The sequence below is a fragment of the Malus domestica genome, chromosome 07 (genome assembly GCF_042453785.1).
Source record: "Malus domestica chromosome 07, GDT2T_hap1".
NCBI lineage: Eukaryota > Viridiplantae > Streptophyta > Magnoliopsida > Rosales > Rosaceae > Malus > Malus domestica.
In genome coordinates, this window is record NC_091667.1 from 28475693 (window position 1) to 28493168 (window position 17476).

Here is a 17476-nt window from a genome sequence, read left to right on the forward strand (position 1 = left end):
CACTACCGTTATCAGAGGACCCAGTTCCCGCCCCATGGCCCCACCAATTCCACTCCATCTTGGTGATGAACTACACTGGAACCCTCTAGCTCATTGACCTCTAAGCAGAAAGAAGATGCAAGAAACAGAGAACTTGAGTGCCATCTGCACTCTGCAAAGTAAAAGCAAAAGCTAAAAGAGAAAGATTATACTTTTGCTTTTGTCGACGGATGCATGTTCCTATTTTTTAAAAGCTAGAGAAAAGCAAATGGGCGATGTCGGAAAGGCTGTCCAAAGCAGCTGTCATTTTAGAGCAAAGCAGAAAGCATGGCTACCCGAGATCTGCGGTGGAAAAGAGCAAAGCAGAAAATATGGCTACCCACTGAGATAATTACAAAAGTAGAAAAGAAAAGAGAAAAACAAAAGTAAGGAATAAACATCCTACCAGAATGATGTAATTTATTATTTTCGGAGACATATGTATAAACCCCATCAGTGGGTAATATGTATAAACCCATCAGAGGGTAATCGTCAAAAAAAAAAAAAAAAAAAAAAAAAAAAAAAAAAAAAGGAAAAGCCCAAAACAAATGGGCTGACATGTTGTGGAAGGCGAAGACCCATAAGCTTGAAATAGCACCAACCAGGCGAAGACTCATGTCATTCATACATAAACATTCATGAGCATCACTCATGATAATCATACATAAACATTCATGACCATCATTCATGTCAACATTCATGAGCATCACTCATGACAACATCCATGAGCATCACTCATGTCAATCAACATAAACATTCATGAACATCACTCATGTCAATCAGCTTCAAAAGCTTCATTTACAGAGCTCTAGCTTCAAAAGCTTCATTTACAAAAGCTCCAGTTTCGAAAGCTTCATTTACAGAGCTATAGCTTCAAAGCTTCACTTGCAAAGCTTCACTTACAAAGCTTCAGTGCAGGGTATACAAATACCACATTCGAACAACCGCCACTTCGGCCTATACATAGATTCAATTTGAAGTCTCCAGCCAACAGCCTCTATTGACTGAAGACTTGGGGGACTACATTATGTACCATATATTGGGCCTCAACTGGGCCTCATAAAAAATACTTGGGAGACTCTAGCCCATCACTTATGTATTGAGGAGCGAGCCCTTATTCTATAAAAGGGACTCCTTCACTTTTAGAGAGCACTCATGAAAAATACTTGAGGGACTCTAGCCCATCACTTATGTATTGAGGAGTGAGCCCTTATTCTATAAAAGGGAATCCCTCACTTTCATTAGAGAGCACCCATTATTCATGTACTGAGGAGTGAACCCTTATTTTATAAAAGGGACTCCCTCACCTTCATTAGAGAGAAACGCCGCCAGCTGAGCAACCGCCTCGCCGTGAGCATCAACTCTAGCCCATCATTTATGTATTGAGGAACGAGCCCTTATTCTATAAAAGGGACTCCCTCACCTTCAACACCACAAGCCGAGCCAACCAAGGCAATATAAGCCACAAGCCGAGCAACCTCGCAACATGTGACAGTTGAGCATCATTTCAGATTGAGCACCGCCTCATATCGAGCATCAGTTCAAGATAACATCTAGTTACTTCGGCCCACACATGGACTGAATTTCAAGTCTCCAGCCAAAAGACTCTCTTGACTGAAGACTTGGGGGACTACTGTTTATACCATATTTAGGGCCTCGTATTTAGATCTCGTACAAATACTCAGGGGACTTAAATGTAATTATGGGATAAAGGAATGGGCAAATATGTAATAAGTGAGGAGTCCTTATTCTATAAAAGGACCCCTCACCCTCACAATTGGGAGAGGCTCATTCTCACCCTCAGAGGCCATTTCTGAAGCCTCTCACCCCCTCTCAAAGCTCCTCACATCCCCTAAGCTCTCTCTCCCTCTTCAACAGAGAAATATAATACAATCAGTGTGGACGTAGCCCAAACCTTGGGGTGAACCACGATACATCTTGTGTCATTTACATTTCTTGCAGATTTACGATTGGATTTACGTTGTTCCAAGACCCCCGGTAATGGATTTGACGTAGGTGATGCCCAATTTTCAAGAGACACTATTGAAAATGAAACTCATATTCATGAAAAAAAAGAAATTTTGCATGAGTTTATAAGAGATTTGGCTACTCTCTATATTGCTAATTGGTTTTGTAGTGGAATCCCAACTTTTTTCATAGTATCAGAACAAGTTGTTCAACGTGTAAAGCCAAATGGCCACACGGGCTCCATGTCATCCCGTTGTGCTGTCCACGTGTTAAGCTTGAAAATTTGTCACAGGCACAGATTTAAATATCGATATTATCGGCGAAATATCGCCGATAATATCGATTTTTCGGGTAATGGATATTTAAATAGGTTTCCGTGTGGTTTTCGTCCAAATATCGCGATATTATCGATAATATCGATAATATCGCGATATTTTGGAAATATCGAGATATTTCGTTGAACGGTGCAATCGGACTCCGATTTCGAACGCCGGAGAAGAACGCCGGAGATGGTGTGGCTGTTCCCGAGCCCATTTCATCCCAAAAACCTTGCAAAAACACGAATTTTAACTTCAATTTCACATATATGCTTCAAATTTCACGCATGCATCAACGATTCAACATATGATGTCGGTTTAGGGCTTAGGGTTTCAATGGAATCTCACCTGAAAAATCGATGACTGGGCCAACTCCTTGCTCAGCGGCGCACCACCAGAGACGACTGAGCCAAGTCCGACTTCGCCAGAGCCACGATCAACGGCAACGAAGGATCGAGAGAGTGGGCGAAGGATCGAGAGAGTGGGAGAAGGGGGAGATCTGTGTGTGTGTGGGTCGAATGGAGAAGGGGGAGAAGAGAGGTCAGGCCTCAGAGAAGAAGACCCCGGAGGCCCGGGAAACAACCGTCATCGCCAACACGCGCATCGACTGGAAGGAGACCCCGGAGGCCCACATCTTCAAGGCGGACCTCCCGGGGATCAAAAAGGAAGAGGTGAAAGTAGAGGTGGAGGACGGGAGGGTCCTGCATATCAGCGGCGAGAGGAGCAGGGAGCAGGAGGAGAAGACGAAGAACTGGAGAAGGGAGAAGCTCAGAAGTTCTAGAGAGAAGAGAAAGACAGAAGTTCTAGAGAGAGAAGGATCCAGAGTGAGACTCTGTGGGCGTGCGTGGTTTTGGCTTTTGGGGGGGGGGTTTTGTCTGTGACACACTGACTCACTGACTCTCTCTTCTGCGTGTGATGTGTGGTGGTGTGAGAAAAAAAAAGAATCCAATGCAATGATCCAATCCAAATAATTCAAAATCAAATAAAAAAACATATAAATAATTCAAAAGCATCTTCAAATAATTTTGACAAGACACTCACTCTACACATAGAGATGATGAAGATAGTGAAAAAATTGAACCTCATAGGAACTCTATGTGGTACTAAAGTGTAAAATGTTGTACTAATTCATTATATATAAATGATTATGGTGTGTTTAGACTTCTTTCATTAATTACTACATATTTTTTACACTCACAATGTTTGTCAGCTCGCTATATAATCAACTTGATAATGTTAAATCCATCATGCAATGCATTTCCTTCCAATTTTTTGTGATAAACTAATAGATAATTGACTAAATAAACATCCTGCAAAGTTTCAATAAAAATTTCTAAGTTTTTCTTACAATTTCCGTGGTTTCCATGTAATTTTTATCGATATCGATATTTTACCGATATTTCCATCGATATTTCCGTGTTTTCAGACTACCGATATTTCCGATATTACCGATATTTAATACCATGGTCACAGGTGAAATCAAAGGAGGGACTTGCATTAGCTTATAAGAGGTTGAACTATTCCCTATATTGCCAATTTGTTTAATTTTAAGGTGTGTTATCCACACACCCTTTTTCACTTTTCACACACCTTAATTTTTTGTCGTCAAATTGAATAAGTTGAAGAAGATCAACTAAATTAATAAAGGATGTCTGAAAAGTCCACACATCCCTTAATTTATGATGGAACCTCAACTTTCTTCAGACACCCATGGCCATGAGACTCACACTGCATCAATAGCAGCAGGGAACTTGGTCAGCAATGCAAGTCTAACCATTTATGTTGGACAAGGAGTTTAACCATTTATGCTTAGTACTGATCACTTCGGTTCTTTGGATGAATGTATGTATAGGTATGGATGGTGTGGTGTCTGTTTTCCCCAGTGAAAAGAAGAAGCTCCTCACAAGAACGTTATGGGACTTTATTGGGTTCCCGGAAAGAGAGTCGAGTAGCAACAATCTTGACGAAAGCAATATCATTGTAGGAGTGACTGATACTGGAATTTGGCCGGAATCTGACCTAAAAATGGGAAGGCACATGACAATCCTAAGCCAACATTACTTGTAATTTGTATGGCAAACTAGTTTGTTGTCTGTTACTCCAATCATCAATACATCTAGAATGTTTTTTTTTATCAAATTTGATCATGTGAAATGATGACTTTTGAAAACATTAGGAAATAGGAAAAGCCTATAGTTTTCAAATAAGGCTTTGGATCTCATCCGGATCTAAATTGTGGGGATCATAGGGATCCTCATATCCTAACTATTTATCGTACATCGTGCGACCAGAAATCATTTTAAATTTTTTATTTAAAAATTAAACGCAAATAGTACCTAACGAAAACTGATCGCACGTTATACGATGAACGATTAAGATGTGAGGATCCTTAGGCCATCTCCAATCGAAGGGTCCAGAGGGCCAGATGGTTGAAAGTACCAAGATGTTCAATCTCAATGACCTTCTCTTTAACTTTGTCTTGAACTTTCAGATATTCGATGTCCATTAGCCTCGATGCTTTTGATCTTCTTTTGGTACCTTAGAACTTTCTTTCAGATATTCGATGTGATTCAATTATTTGTCAAATGATTGTTTTTTTTTTAATTTTATTTATTTTTTTGAACAAAAAATATTATCTACACTAAGAGGGAGAAGGGGTGCTTAGCCTCACAATTGGCTAGCAATAATGTGATTCAATCAGTTATTTATTAAATATTATTCTCTCTATTTTTAAACACATTTAAAACATCTTAAGAGGTGCATACCACCGGTGATAAAAAAAAGGTCTTTCTGCCGGTTATAAAAAAGGCATTTTGCACGCGCATAACAATGTGATTCAATGACACACCTCGACTCGAAATGTCCACTAGGACTCTGAATCGAGCTGTGCTAGTGGAAGGTGACGAAGCCATAAAGTATAGTGCTGTGGAAAATGTGAATAAATTTAAACCTAAAAGTGTTTAAACACAAGAGTGCGCTGTGAGCGGGAATGAACTCATTTCACACGCGACATCAGAGCATAAGTAAAGTACAGTAGTGTTGGTAAGGATCATACCCTCAAAGGTAGCCACCTATACTGAGATTCGCCAAGAATCCTCGTCGATAAGAACTTTCAGTAGCTAAAACCTGGCGGGGCAAAAAAACAAGGGTGAGTGAGCCTGAAAACAAAGTTTTAATAAAAACATTTTGAAAACGTTTTAACCCCTCGCTGTAAAATTCGTATAGTTTCTAGAAATTAACACTACATATATATGTAAAACAATGCACAAAGACAGTAAAAACCAAGTATGATCGTTTCAACACTAAAATATGTAAGCCAGGTGTGAAAATCAAGGTAAAATAATATGCCAGCTGGAGTCACCTAACGTGACCTGTATGACTAAACCTATAGCTCATCAAACTATGTCTGCACACGAGTTGAAACCACCTAATGTGGTCTGTACGACATGCTAGCTGTAAATAAGTACGCTCAAGTGCTACGATCTCGTGAAGGCTGTGCGAATAATCGCAGGTCACCTACGAGTTGGAACCACCTATTGTGGTCTATACGACAGGGATGGCACCAAGCTTGGATCCAAGGTGAGCGTGCGGTGCATGAGGTGAACATTACATGAAGGACTGTGCCCTGACCTCGGGCGGGAGCACTAACACTAGGGTGCAGCAATGATGAGCTCTAAATGCATCTATGCATAACAATGTGCAATACAACCAATACCATCACAATATACTCACATGAAGCTTACCTAAGCCTCTGCAGCATCAAACGATATAATGCATAACAATAGTAATGAAATACTAAAAATATAATTCATTCATGACATGGCATTCAAAGCATAGCTCATATAAAAGTGTTTTTGAAAACCGTAAAGCATATATATAAATACTATAAAAAGGAAGAAGACCCACTCACTTAGAGTCTGCGCTACAATTCCCTAGCACAAACATCGAGGCGTCACGAACGATCGGCGCCTAGAACAATTATTAAACCACATCTCAGAATCCTTATCAATAGAACACATAACTTACATAAAACACATCCCCAAGGATGTTCTAGAATGATTTGAGACCCATTGACCAAAAGTCAACCGTCGGTCAAAGATTGACAGTAGGGTCTACAACCCTAGATAATTCGATCTGGAAGATCCGCACCTCAGATTTTCCAATCTGTAACTTCCAAATATCCACATTATGCTTCTAAAACATCATACTAAAGTTTTATTATGATCCAACGGTTGGATCTTCGCCAATTACCAAAACCAAGTGGCGGTCGAAGTTTTATTTTACGAACTTTCAAATCCAACTCAGAAATACCCGCACTTCGGATTCCCGATCTGTAAATTCCTATGGTCCTTAAATATTGCGTACTATAATGTACTAAAGTTTGGTGACGATCCAACGGTCGGATCGTCAATTACTATTCTAATCAAATGGCGAACCTTAATGGAACTAGGTTCAAACCACATAAATTCGTCAATTAGACTTCACAAATGGAATCAGGGTATTCAAATTTAGCCTAGGAAGGTTAGGAGACGTCTCTGCCCACACGCTGCCGCACGTGCCACCGCAAGTGGCGATTGGCCGCCCCGACTCGCAGGAAAAATCAACTATTTCTAAAAATTACCAAATTTTACAAAGAAGTAGATATCAATAAGGGGAACAATTTTCATACCTGTGGCCAAGTCCAATTTGATCGGGAAACACCTGAAATCCACCTCGATCCGCGGAAACCCTTGAAATGGGTGTTCTTGACTCGACTCCAAACAAGCTCCGACGACTCAACCATTGTTTAGGCTTTGTTCCTGTGGTTGAGGGGAGTCTATTGGTGGTGGTGGTGGTCGACAGGATTAACTTCAAATTTTGACGATTCGAACCCAAAACCGCCACACCCCACCGTGCAGGTTCTCCCAATATCAAGGCCAAATCCCTTGATTTTTTGGGTGTAATAGGAAGGGGGAAGGTCATGAAGGATTTTCCAAGTGGTGGTTTGATGAAATTTTCTGGAAAAAGGACGATTCATCGTTGAAAAACCTCCCAAAAATGGGTCGGGTCACGAGTTAAGGGGAGGGTCCGATTCTCTCTTTCTTTTCTCCCTCATTTCCTTTCCTCCTGATTGGCCGATTCCCTCCCTCCTTTCTCTCATTTCTCTTCTCTCCTTCTCATCCCAACCGTCTATTTCTTCCTTCCCTTTTCTTTTCCTTTCATCCCAGCCACACACATGGCATTTCACATGGCTTCAGATTTTCTGGAGCTTTCTAAAGAAGATTAAAATTACCAAAATATCCCTAACTTTAAACGTTAATATCTCCTTTGTTGTAACTCCAAATTACGTTCCGATTGCGCCCACACGTTCGTAACGACAAATACTACGAGGATATGTTAAGAAAATAGATCTTACATGACATGACAAGGTAGTAAAAAAAAATCAACGTATTTTCCTCGAAGGGCATTTCCGTACATTCACTCATTAAAATTACAAAAAAAAACTGTAAAATTGGAAATGGGTCGTTACATTCAATTAGTTATCAAATGATCGTTTTTTTTAACAAACGATATTATCTACACTAAGGTGGAGAAGGTGAGCTTAGCCTCACAATAGGTTAATGTGATTCAATCAGTTGTTTATTAAATATTATTTTCTCTATTTTTTATGTAAATTCAATAGAATGTAGATGAAAATTGAAAGACTGATTTTATTATGTGGATTTAGCTGCTTTGATTGGTTTGTGAGGGGTTTCTTATAGCGTTGTCTAATATTATTCATTTAGTCCAAATATTTGACTTTCTTTTTGTCATGAAAATAAAAATATTAAAGCAATTCACGTATATAAATGCATTTAAAATGTGTAAGTAGCGCGCAGGACACCGTGATTCAAATATGCCTTCTGCACGCGCGTAAGCGCTTGCATGAAGGCTAGTGATACGAAATGAAAGGACAAGTTTGAAAATAGACTATTCAATATTTGTGGAAATCTTTATTCAGTAGAATATCCAATAGTTCTCATTCTCCAATGCATCTACCATTTCATCTCAAATACAAAGAAAGGTAGGTCTACAAATAACAATCAAAGGGAGTACAAAAGGTGACCAAAATATAGCCACATTTTCAATTATACATGAATTAAAATTTCCACAGAATGTGTTGACTTCATGACTTAGTAATTTAAAGTCTTGGTCCTTGGAATGATTAGATAGAAAACTATTTTGGGGACTCTTAAATTTTGGGACCCTGTGCCATGGAACCGGTAGGTCCCCCTCAATATCAGCTCTAATTATGAATGGATGTTTAATCATAGGTAAGGAATGATAGGGAAAAAAGGAAAACGAAAGTAAAGATGTAATGTGAAATTTGTTAGGGTGGCTAGCAAACAATTTCATGAAAATAAAGGTAAAAAAAGAAAAAGAAAAAAAGGAACGTCTAGAATTGAACTTTTAATAAAATGAAATTAATCAAAACTGGACGAAAATTGTTTAACCAAATTCTTAAGGGGAGTTTTAACGAAAGTCCGCGGTACTGTTTACTTTAACGAAAAACCACATTTTTACACTAAAAAGTCAAACCTGGTACTTTTCACTTTACCCTTTATTTTGTCCTTATCGTTAAAACTCAAAGTTTTCAAACCCTTTTTATTAGTTTTCCTATTCTTAAAAGTAATAGATGTTTAATCACCAAAATTAAAAAACAACGCGTTTATATCAAAACGCCCCCAAACTATGTAAAATAATCATGGGAGCACAAACCATACCCCTAAGAATAAAGAGAAATTGCAACACGTGAAATGCATGGCTTTTCATTTTTAGTATAAGCAGGGCTGTCTCTGAAATTTCGGGGATCCTATGCAAATTTATAAAAGGGCCCTTCTTAAGATAATATTAAAAAAACTTCGTGGTTGTTTTTCTTTAACAAAAAAACCTATCAATAACTCGTTTTTTAGACGAGTCAATTGTTCAACTTTTTTTTCTTTGGCGTTTCAAGTAGCCACATAAATATTTTTTTAGTAGGTGTTATCTTTTATATCTCAAACAATATCATAATTACATTATACTAAGCATATACAATAAAACCTGATAGTTCGCAATGCATGTGCGTCTAGTGGTTTTTGTTTACTGCTCCCCTCTTGCTATGACAATTACTTGATTAATTTTTATGAGTTTTGCCCTAAAAAGTACAAAAGGAAAAAAATATCATTATTAATAAAAATACCTAAATCTTCTAATTCCAACTTAATATACTTGAACTAGTAATACCTTATTTTAATCGAAGTCTACACCACTCTGACCACTTCAATTGTCTTCGTGATTTGGAAAATTTTCTTCAATGTTAGGAAATTTTGAATTTAGGGTTTAATGGTTTGTGTAAAAAAAGTGGTGAGGATGGGAGATACATGGGAAGTGGGAGAGGGGGCGTCTGGATGAGAGAGAGAAGTGGATCATGACTCTTGGAGTGAGAATTGAGAAACATTATGAATAATATCATTATTTTATAATTTTTATAAATTTTTTTATGATTTGATGACTTATGTAGGCATTCATGTAGCTTGTGGCTTGTGGGCCCACTAGGATTTTTATATCTTTTATGTGGTTCTGATTAGCCTTTTTATTTATATAAATAATATAATATTATTTCATAAGATAATCGATTAGATAGAAAACGGAAAAATTAGTATTCGGTCCCTAGTTCTTACTGTTCATTGACTAAGACCTTATTAATTCTTAAATTTTGATTCAAGTCCCTAGCAATAATGTGATAATGAATTTACATGTTTATTATATAATTTTTTAATATAAAAATTAGTAATTAATTTAGGGTTTAATACTCACACCTCTACTAAACTTCTAATTAATTTTCAATTCAAACATTTCCAAAATAATAAAAAATTAAATTAAATTAAGTTTGTACCTATTAGTTTTTTTTTATATATAAAAAGATTCTCAATTTTTTAATCTTAAATGTACCCATTCATATAATTTTTCAATTTTTTTAATCTTAAATGTACCCATTCTCAAATATATCAATTTGTTATATGTCAAATGTACCCTTTTTTTTTAATATAAAATCCATTCAAAAATTTTAATCCATGTTTAAACTTATATGGGTACATTCTTTTTTGTTGATTTGAGAATGTATCCATGTTTTGGTACAATAACTTTTTTTGTTAATTTTGGTTAATGTACCCATACATATATGTATATACACACACACACACACACAATATAATAGAGAGTATAATTTATATTTTATTATTTTAATCCCATAAATTATGGGTTTTATTTAAAATCTCTTTAATATAAACAATTACAAATTTTAAATTTTAATTTTTAATTTAAAAAATATAGTAATGTCAGGGACCTCAATAAAAAACTAAAATCTAACAAGATTTCAATCAAAGAATATTGATAGTTAGGGACCGCATCCAAAGTGTCTCGATAGAAAACTATTTTGGGGACTCTTAAATTTTGGGACTGTGCCATGGAACCGGCAGCTCCCCCTCAATCTCAGCTCTGATTATAAATACATGATGGTGTTCTTGGATGAGATTCTCCATCTTTTACATGCTTTCTAGAACTTCGCTACAATGGCTTTAACCCCATGGTTTCTCCTTCTCATCAGCCTCATATCTACTCTGCCAGTTGATGTCACTCTATCTGCTGCTCACCAGGATACCCGGAAGGCATTCATAAAATATGCATTTTGAACAATTCCGTTTCTCTGCTCTAAATATGTTCATTAATTAATTTAATCTTCTGATCTTGGATATATTAACTGCAGGATTATATTGTGTATATGGGTGACAAGCCAAAGCCAGAGGTTTCCACCACTACCACATCAGCTTTTCATGTAAACATGCTACAAAACGTCATCGATGACAGGTTTAATTAATTATCACATATGATAGTGAGCTTAGTTATATATACTGATCAGTGTTTTAAAATACTCGCATCGAGGGCCTTAGTGGGTGGCTTGCCGTCTCTATTTTGTGGGAGACGGCGAAAAACTCGGATAGCTTCGTCGGGGCGTGCCTCAGGATGTTTGATTTGGCGTCAGTTTTGTTTAAAGGTTGTCGAAATCTGAAAAAAAAAAATTGATTGAAATCTGGGTTTTGTTTTCAGTTGCATAGCAGTCTGAAGAAGATGAAGAAGACCTCAAAAATTGATTGAAATCTGGATTGAATTCTGGATTTTTCTTTTTTTTTTTATATTATTTTTTTCACTTTATTAACCGCTGTTAAATCATATCTTTTAGCATATTCTATTTTGTAAGTTTTTGTTTTTTATATTATTTAATAGATATTAAAAAAAATAAAAGATAAACAGAGAAAATATTTTTATTTTTATGAAGTATATAGACCTAAAAAAACCTCAAAAGTGTTGGGTTTTAAAGAGACTTCACTACTTTGGAGATAAACATCTCCAAAGAAGAATGTAATGCAGCGGAAATTGATAGGCAAGAGAAAAAGAACACTCAAGGTATAACACACAAAAACCTTTTATTCTCACACAAACTAATACAAGAGGAATCACTCAAAACACTCTTAGAAGCTATGGATGCTTCTTCTACTTATTCTCTTTTCTTTTAGGTAGAGAGCCTTCTTGTCTCTCTTACTTCTTCTTCTTTCTCTTTTCTTCACTTCTCATTCTTAAACATAACAACATACTCTATTTATAGGCAAGTATAACCAACCATACCAAGTGTGAATACCAAGTGTGAAATCATCCTAGCCATTATTCATGACTCTACTAAAAGTAGCCCACCACCATGGACTTTGCTTATGGACACAATGAACACATGCCATTCTTATGCTAGAATTGTCAAGCATTTTCAATGCATGCACCGGCCACTTTTCTAGAAGCAAGATTACCATTCAACAAAAAGACCCTAAAAAAACTCAAAATATATCTTTACTTTTTAACGTTATACATTACCCTTTAGTTTTCTTTTTAAGACTCCACATCCACATATCTCATCAAAATATTATGTATATGTATGTATGTATGTATGTATTGTATGTATATTAAAAAATTTAAGTTCCGTAAGGTTTCGCCTCACGCCTCAAGGCTTTCGTTTAGACGGAGCTATCCATAACACGCCTCATCTACGCCTTCGCCTTTTAAAACATTGATACTGATTAACATTATTCGTGACAAGGGTACCATTTAATTTAGTCATCTCTCATACATACACATCTTCTCTTTGTTTTTCAAGCTTAATTATGGCAGAGTTTGAAAGTGTCAAATTTTTTAAGATTTTGATTTTTGACGTTTATTTATCCAGCAATATTGCGCACGAATCTCTGCTTCTGCACAGCTACAAGAGAACCTTCAATGGCTTTGCTGCCAAGCTAACAGAGGAAGAAGCACAGAAGTTGGCTGGTTGTCTTATGAACCCAACTTAATTTTATTTTTCAACTTGAATAAACATTAAAAGTGACCGTTGTATGACTTGAAAAATATATGCAGGAATGGATGGTGTGGTGTCTGTTTTCCCTAGTGAAACTAAGAAGCTCCAAACAACAAGGTCATGGGACTTCATTGGGTTTCCTAAAATAGTGAAGAGAAGCGCCATTGAAACTGATATCATTGTCGGGGTGATTGACTCTGGAATTTGGCCTGAATCTGCCAGCTTCAGTGACGCCGGGTTTGGTCCACCCCCCAAAAGGTGGAAAGGCGCATGCAAGGGCGAAGGCAATTTTACTTGCAACAAGTAAAGCAAACCAGTTTATTTCAACCATCCACTGCACATTTCAAAAAACTAAAAAACAAAACATCTCGTGTTGTTGTTAATTACACTTGGACAGAAACAAAAAGTGCGAACTTGATTTATATGATATGTTGTCAAATTGTAACTCTGACTTAAATAATATGACATACTGTTGTTACACTTGGACAGTAAAATTATCGGAGCACGGTATTACCGCAGTCAACCCTACCCACAAAATAGCAGTGATATCTTGTCTCCGAGGGACACGGATGGCCATGGAACCCACACTGCATCAACAGCAGCAGGGAACTTAGTTAGCAAGGCAAGTCTGTATGGTTTAGGGTTGGGGACAGCAAGAGGAGGGGTGCCATCAGCACGCATTGCGGTGTACAAAGTTTGTTGGTCAGATGGGTGCCCGGATGCTGATATTCTAGCGGCATTCGATGATGCCATAGCTGACGGTGTTGACATACTCTCTGTCTCCCTTGGGGGGTTTAAACCGTTAGATTATTTCAGAAATTCCATTGACATTGGAGCTTTTCACGCTTTAAGAAAAGGAATATTCACTTCCGCGTCTGCTGGCAATGAAGGGCCAAACCTGAAAACTATTACAAACTTTGCACCATGGTATCTTGCTGTGGCTGCTAGCACCATAGATCGCCACTTTGATACCAAGGTTCAATTGGGAAACCACAAAATTTATGAGGTAACTGATACAGAATCTAACCTTTGCTCATTTAGGGCTTTGTTTGGTAGTGATTCTGGTTGGGCAGTATATACACTTTTGGAGAATCAACATTATATATATATATATATGCTGCAGATGCACCAAAATACTAGAGAATTGATTAAAACATGAAAGTTGATTATGATTTGTTTTTGCTTCCTTGGTAGGGAATAGTAACAAACACATTTGAACTCAAGGGTAAATTCTACCCCATAGTATATGCTGCAGACGTTCCAGATACGGCAGCTGGTTACGATGGGGAAACATCCAGGTATGTGTACGCATTTTGAGAGTATATATACCATTTATATTGAAGAACCACGGTAGTCTAGCATAAGTCTAACCAGGTGCTAATAACATGGATATATATATGGAGCAGGTTATGCCGAATAGGCACGTTAGACAAAAAATTGGTGGAGGGTAAAATTGTTCTTTGTGATGGGCCTACTGGGTATGGGGCTATATATGCAGGCGCATTTGGTTATGTTTTGACAAGCCGAAAAGCAGCAGATGTAATCGATCCTGTTCCAATACCAGCAGCTTCCATTTGGTTCCACCTTGGTAACGAAATTGCCCATTACCTAAACTCAACCAGGTATCAATATTTGAGAATGACAGTGCATGATTGATTTAAAATATTACTAATGCGCCCGTTTGTTAGAGTAGGGCCCAACGGGCCTGTTGATCCAAAAATTCCAGTGAGCTTGTCACCAAGAAGGAAACAAGCCAGGACTCTTAACAAAGAGCCGGCATCTGAGTTCCTTTAAAAACAAGTCTAGACTCTTAACATAGAGCTGACCTCCGAGTTTCAATTGCCGATGTGTTGATCTCTACGTATGAACCACTAAATGGGGTTACACGTGAGGGGAAGTGTTGGAATCCTACATCGATGGGTGCAAAAGAAAATAACGGGTTTAAGTATGATTGCCCCATTCTAACTAATATCGAGGCCTTCTGTAATAAAATCTCACACCTGACGGATTGGGTATGTAGTAAAGTTAAGGACATTATTAATGTTGTTAGAGTAGAGCCCAACGGGCCCCCCGATCCAAAAATCCAACAAAACTAACATAAATCAAAAGACCCCTTTTATGTTATTGCTAATAAATCCTGAATCCCTGTAATGATTCGCAGGAACCCAACCGCAACAATTTGGAAAAGTACTGAGGGTATGGATGCACTGGCACCATACGTACCTTCATTCTCATCAAGGGGTCCAAATCCAAACACTCCTAACATTCTCAAGGTAACTTCAAGGCCCCGTAGGTGTGTGAATGCTGACTTAAAAAAATGAACAAACCGAATCATGAATATTGAGGGGTCTTAATTTTCCTCCTTGTTTTCTCCTATATGTTGCAGCCAGATATCGCTTCTCCTGGAGTTTCCATTCTAGCAGCATGGTCTCCAATTGCCCCAGTTTCAGGTTTTGAAGGTGATGACAGGGTAACTTCATACAATATTATCTCGGGGACATCAATGGCATGCCCACATGCTGCGGGCGTGGCTGCATACGTCAAATCATTTCACCCCAATTGGTCACCTGCTGCTATCCTGTCAGCTCTTACGACTACTGGTATAGATGCATTTTCATAAATGTACCAATTACAATACAACCGTTCTCTCACATATTTGATGAGTTGTGTGACCAATTATTATCAGAGATCATGTGACCAAGTCTTGTGAGAGAGACACTACATATAATTAGACTTTGACCATGATGTACATTGTATTACCTAAGATTTATATGTTTGATTAATTTGTAACGATTTTGCAGCCAAACCTATGAGTGCAAATCTTAACCCTGAAGCCGAATTCGCGTACGGTGCTGGCCTACTAAATCCTAGTAGGTCTCCGTATCCTGGTTTGGTATACGACGCTGTTGAAATCGATTACGTAAATTTTTTGTGTGCACAAGGCTATAGTACCAAATTATTGAAAGCTCTTACCGGGGATAGCTATAGCTGCTCATCATCACAATCTAGTCATGGAACACTCAGTGATCATCTAAACTATCCTTCTGTTGCACTTTCCACCTCGAACCCTAAATCCGTCAAAGGCATTTTCAATAGGACCGTCACAAATGTTGGATCACCAAAGTCCACATATAAAGCTAAAGTGAGTGCACCACCAGGACTTGAAATCAAAGTTAATCCAAGCGTTCTAAAGTTCACATCTCTCGGGCAGAAGCTATCGTTTCAAGTCATGGTGAAAGGGTTGATTGAAAAAACCATAGTCTCTGGTTCTCTGGTGTGGGATGATGGTAAATTCCAAGTGAGGAGCCCCATTGTTGTGTATTTTGTGTTTTGAGAACAATATGTGTAATAATGTATGATGCATGAATAAGCAATTGCATGAAACTAGATAGGGCTTCAATGAAACAAAATTGCAACATATTGATCACGATGATGTATTTTAAATGAAAACTAAATTATTATATATTTATGAACCTTTAATATGATGTAGTACATCGAAGTACATTGAAATTTGAAACGTACCCATTTAAGGATATTTTATAGCTCTCTATGCAATCTAATTGTATATTTGATAGTTCATTTTTGGTCTGCATGGGAAATATGGATTTTCTCCTATGTTGATTACTTGATTGAAGGCCCCATCCCTCGTTGCCCGTTTATACAGGTTGTACCTATCACTAAATCAAGTTATCAACGAGACTTTAGTCGGAACCTTCCTGATTAAAAACAAAAGACCGAAAAACTTCGGTGGGGACATTTGCAAACAACGACGTATACACATGAAAAATATCAGAGTAGCATCATGTATCGGTGGCATAAAAATCTTTACGCACCCACGTGTTCTAGATGTTGGCACATGATCATGCATCGATAGATATACGTATGCACAATGCATGCCCTACCATGCAAATTATGCCAAGAACAACAATCAATCGAGTGACCAGTGGTGGGAGAGCTAGGAATATTAGCAAGCTGCATTTTCTCAATTCCCACTCTCACTTGTTTGAGCATACCGACTAAGATGCTTGTTTCTTGACTTGTGGATGTATCCCAAGGTCAATATGGATGCATGGCATGCGATGTACGTCAGGAGGTTTTTCTTCTTTTCAAAAGCAGTATATGTTGGAAAAGTTAGACATGGAATTGATACCACAGTTAATATGCTTTTGTACCTCATTCCCTATAACCAAAAATTGCTTCAAGTAAAAATTACCTTATTTCGCAACATTTCTTCAACTGGCTACTGGCTCTCTAGTTTTTCAATTGTCATCATGGTCCAAGTACCTAAGCTGGGTCGGATCATTTTCTTCTTTGAGCAGAAGGACGTTAACCATCGGATTACCCTCGATGATTGCACATGTTATGCACTAAGAAAAGGTTGCAAGCGGTTATTTGCTTGTAGAGCTACCGGCTGCCTTATAGTACAAACTAGAAAGTTCTACCCGAACGTTGCTGCAGGATTAAAAATTGTGTAAAAAAAATTATGTTTCAAAGGTATAAACCTATCAACTTGTATCACATCTAACTGAACTACAACAACATATTGAAACACTTAATATGAAATTCATAAGCTATTTGACAATATGAAATCAAGCAATTATTGAAAATCAGAAACGGAGCTTAGAAAGTAAAAAATCCTACCTCATTATATTAAAACAATTAACAAATTCTCGGTGAATGATCACAAAAAATGCTCAGTTCTCACCATAATGAAAATTATGACATCGTTTTAACATGAACTCGAGTTCATTTTAGTCACCAGCATTAATAAAACAAG

The 17476-nt window shown here is 37.5% G+C and overlaps 1 protein-coding gene across 2 annotated transcripts; it reads left to right on the plus strand.

The window, feature by feature from the left end:
• Nucleotides 1-8483: 8483 nt before the first annotated feature.
• LOC114825887 (cucumisin-like) lies at nt 8484-16181 on the plus strand. Of its 2 annotated transcripts, XM_070825282.1 has the most exons (11): nt 8484-8549; nt 10784-10972; nt 11071-11171; nt 12574-12671; nt 12759-13002; nt 13189-13705; nt 13894-13997; nt 14106-14321; nt 14861-14972; nt 15086-15299; nt 15501-16181. In XM_070825282.1, exons 2-11 carry the CDS (start codon nt 10877-10879, stop codon nt 16031-16033), a joined length of 2235 nt encoding a protein of 744 aa, XP_070681383.1. In that variant the 5' UTR covers nt 8484-8549; nt 10784-10876; the 3' UTR covers nt 16034-16181. The 2 variants fall into 2 exon arrangements, with proteins under 2 accessions (XP_070681383.1, XP_070681382.1); XM_070825281.1 differs by lacking the exon at nt 8484-8549 and having other exon boundaries at nt 10727-10972.
• Nucleotides 16182-17476: the final 1295 nt, after the last annotated feature.

Coding starts and splice junctions, on each gene's coding strand:
- LOC114825887 (XM_070825282.1), top strand. CDS start 10,877: ATGGCTTTAACCCCATGGTTTCTCCTTCTCATCAGCCTCATATCTACT. Junction 11,172..12,573: donor CAAAACGTCATCGATGACAG/GTTTAATTAATT, acceptor TTATTTATCCAG/CAATATTGCGCACGAATCTC. Junction 14,973..15,085: donor ACACTCCTAACATTCTCAAG/GTAACTTCAAGG, acceptor TATATGTTGCAG/CCAGATATCGCTTCTCCTGG.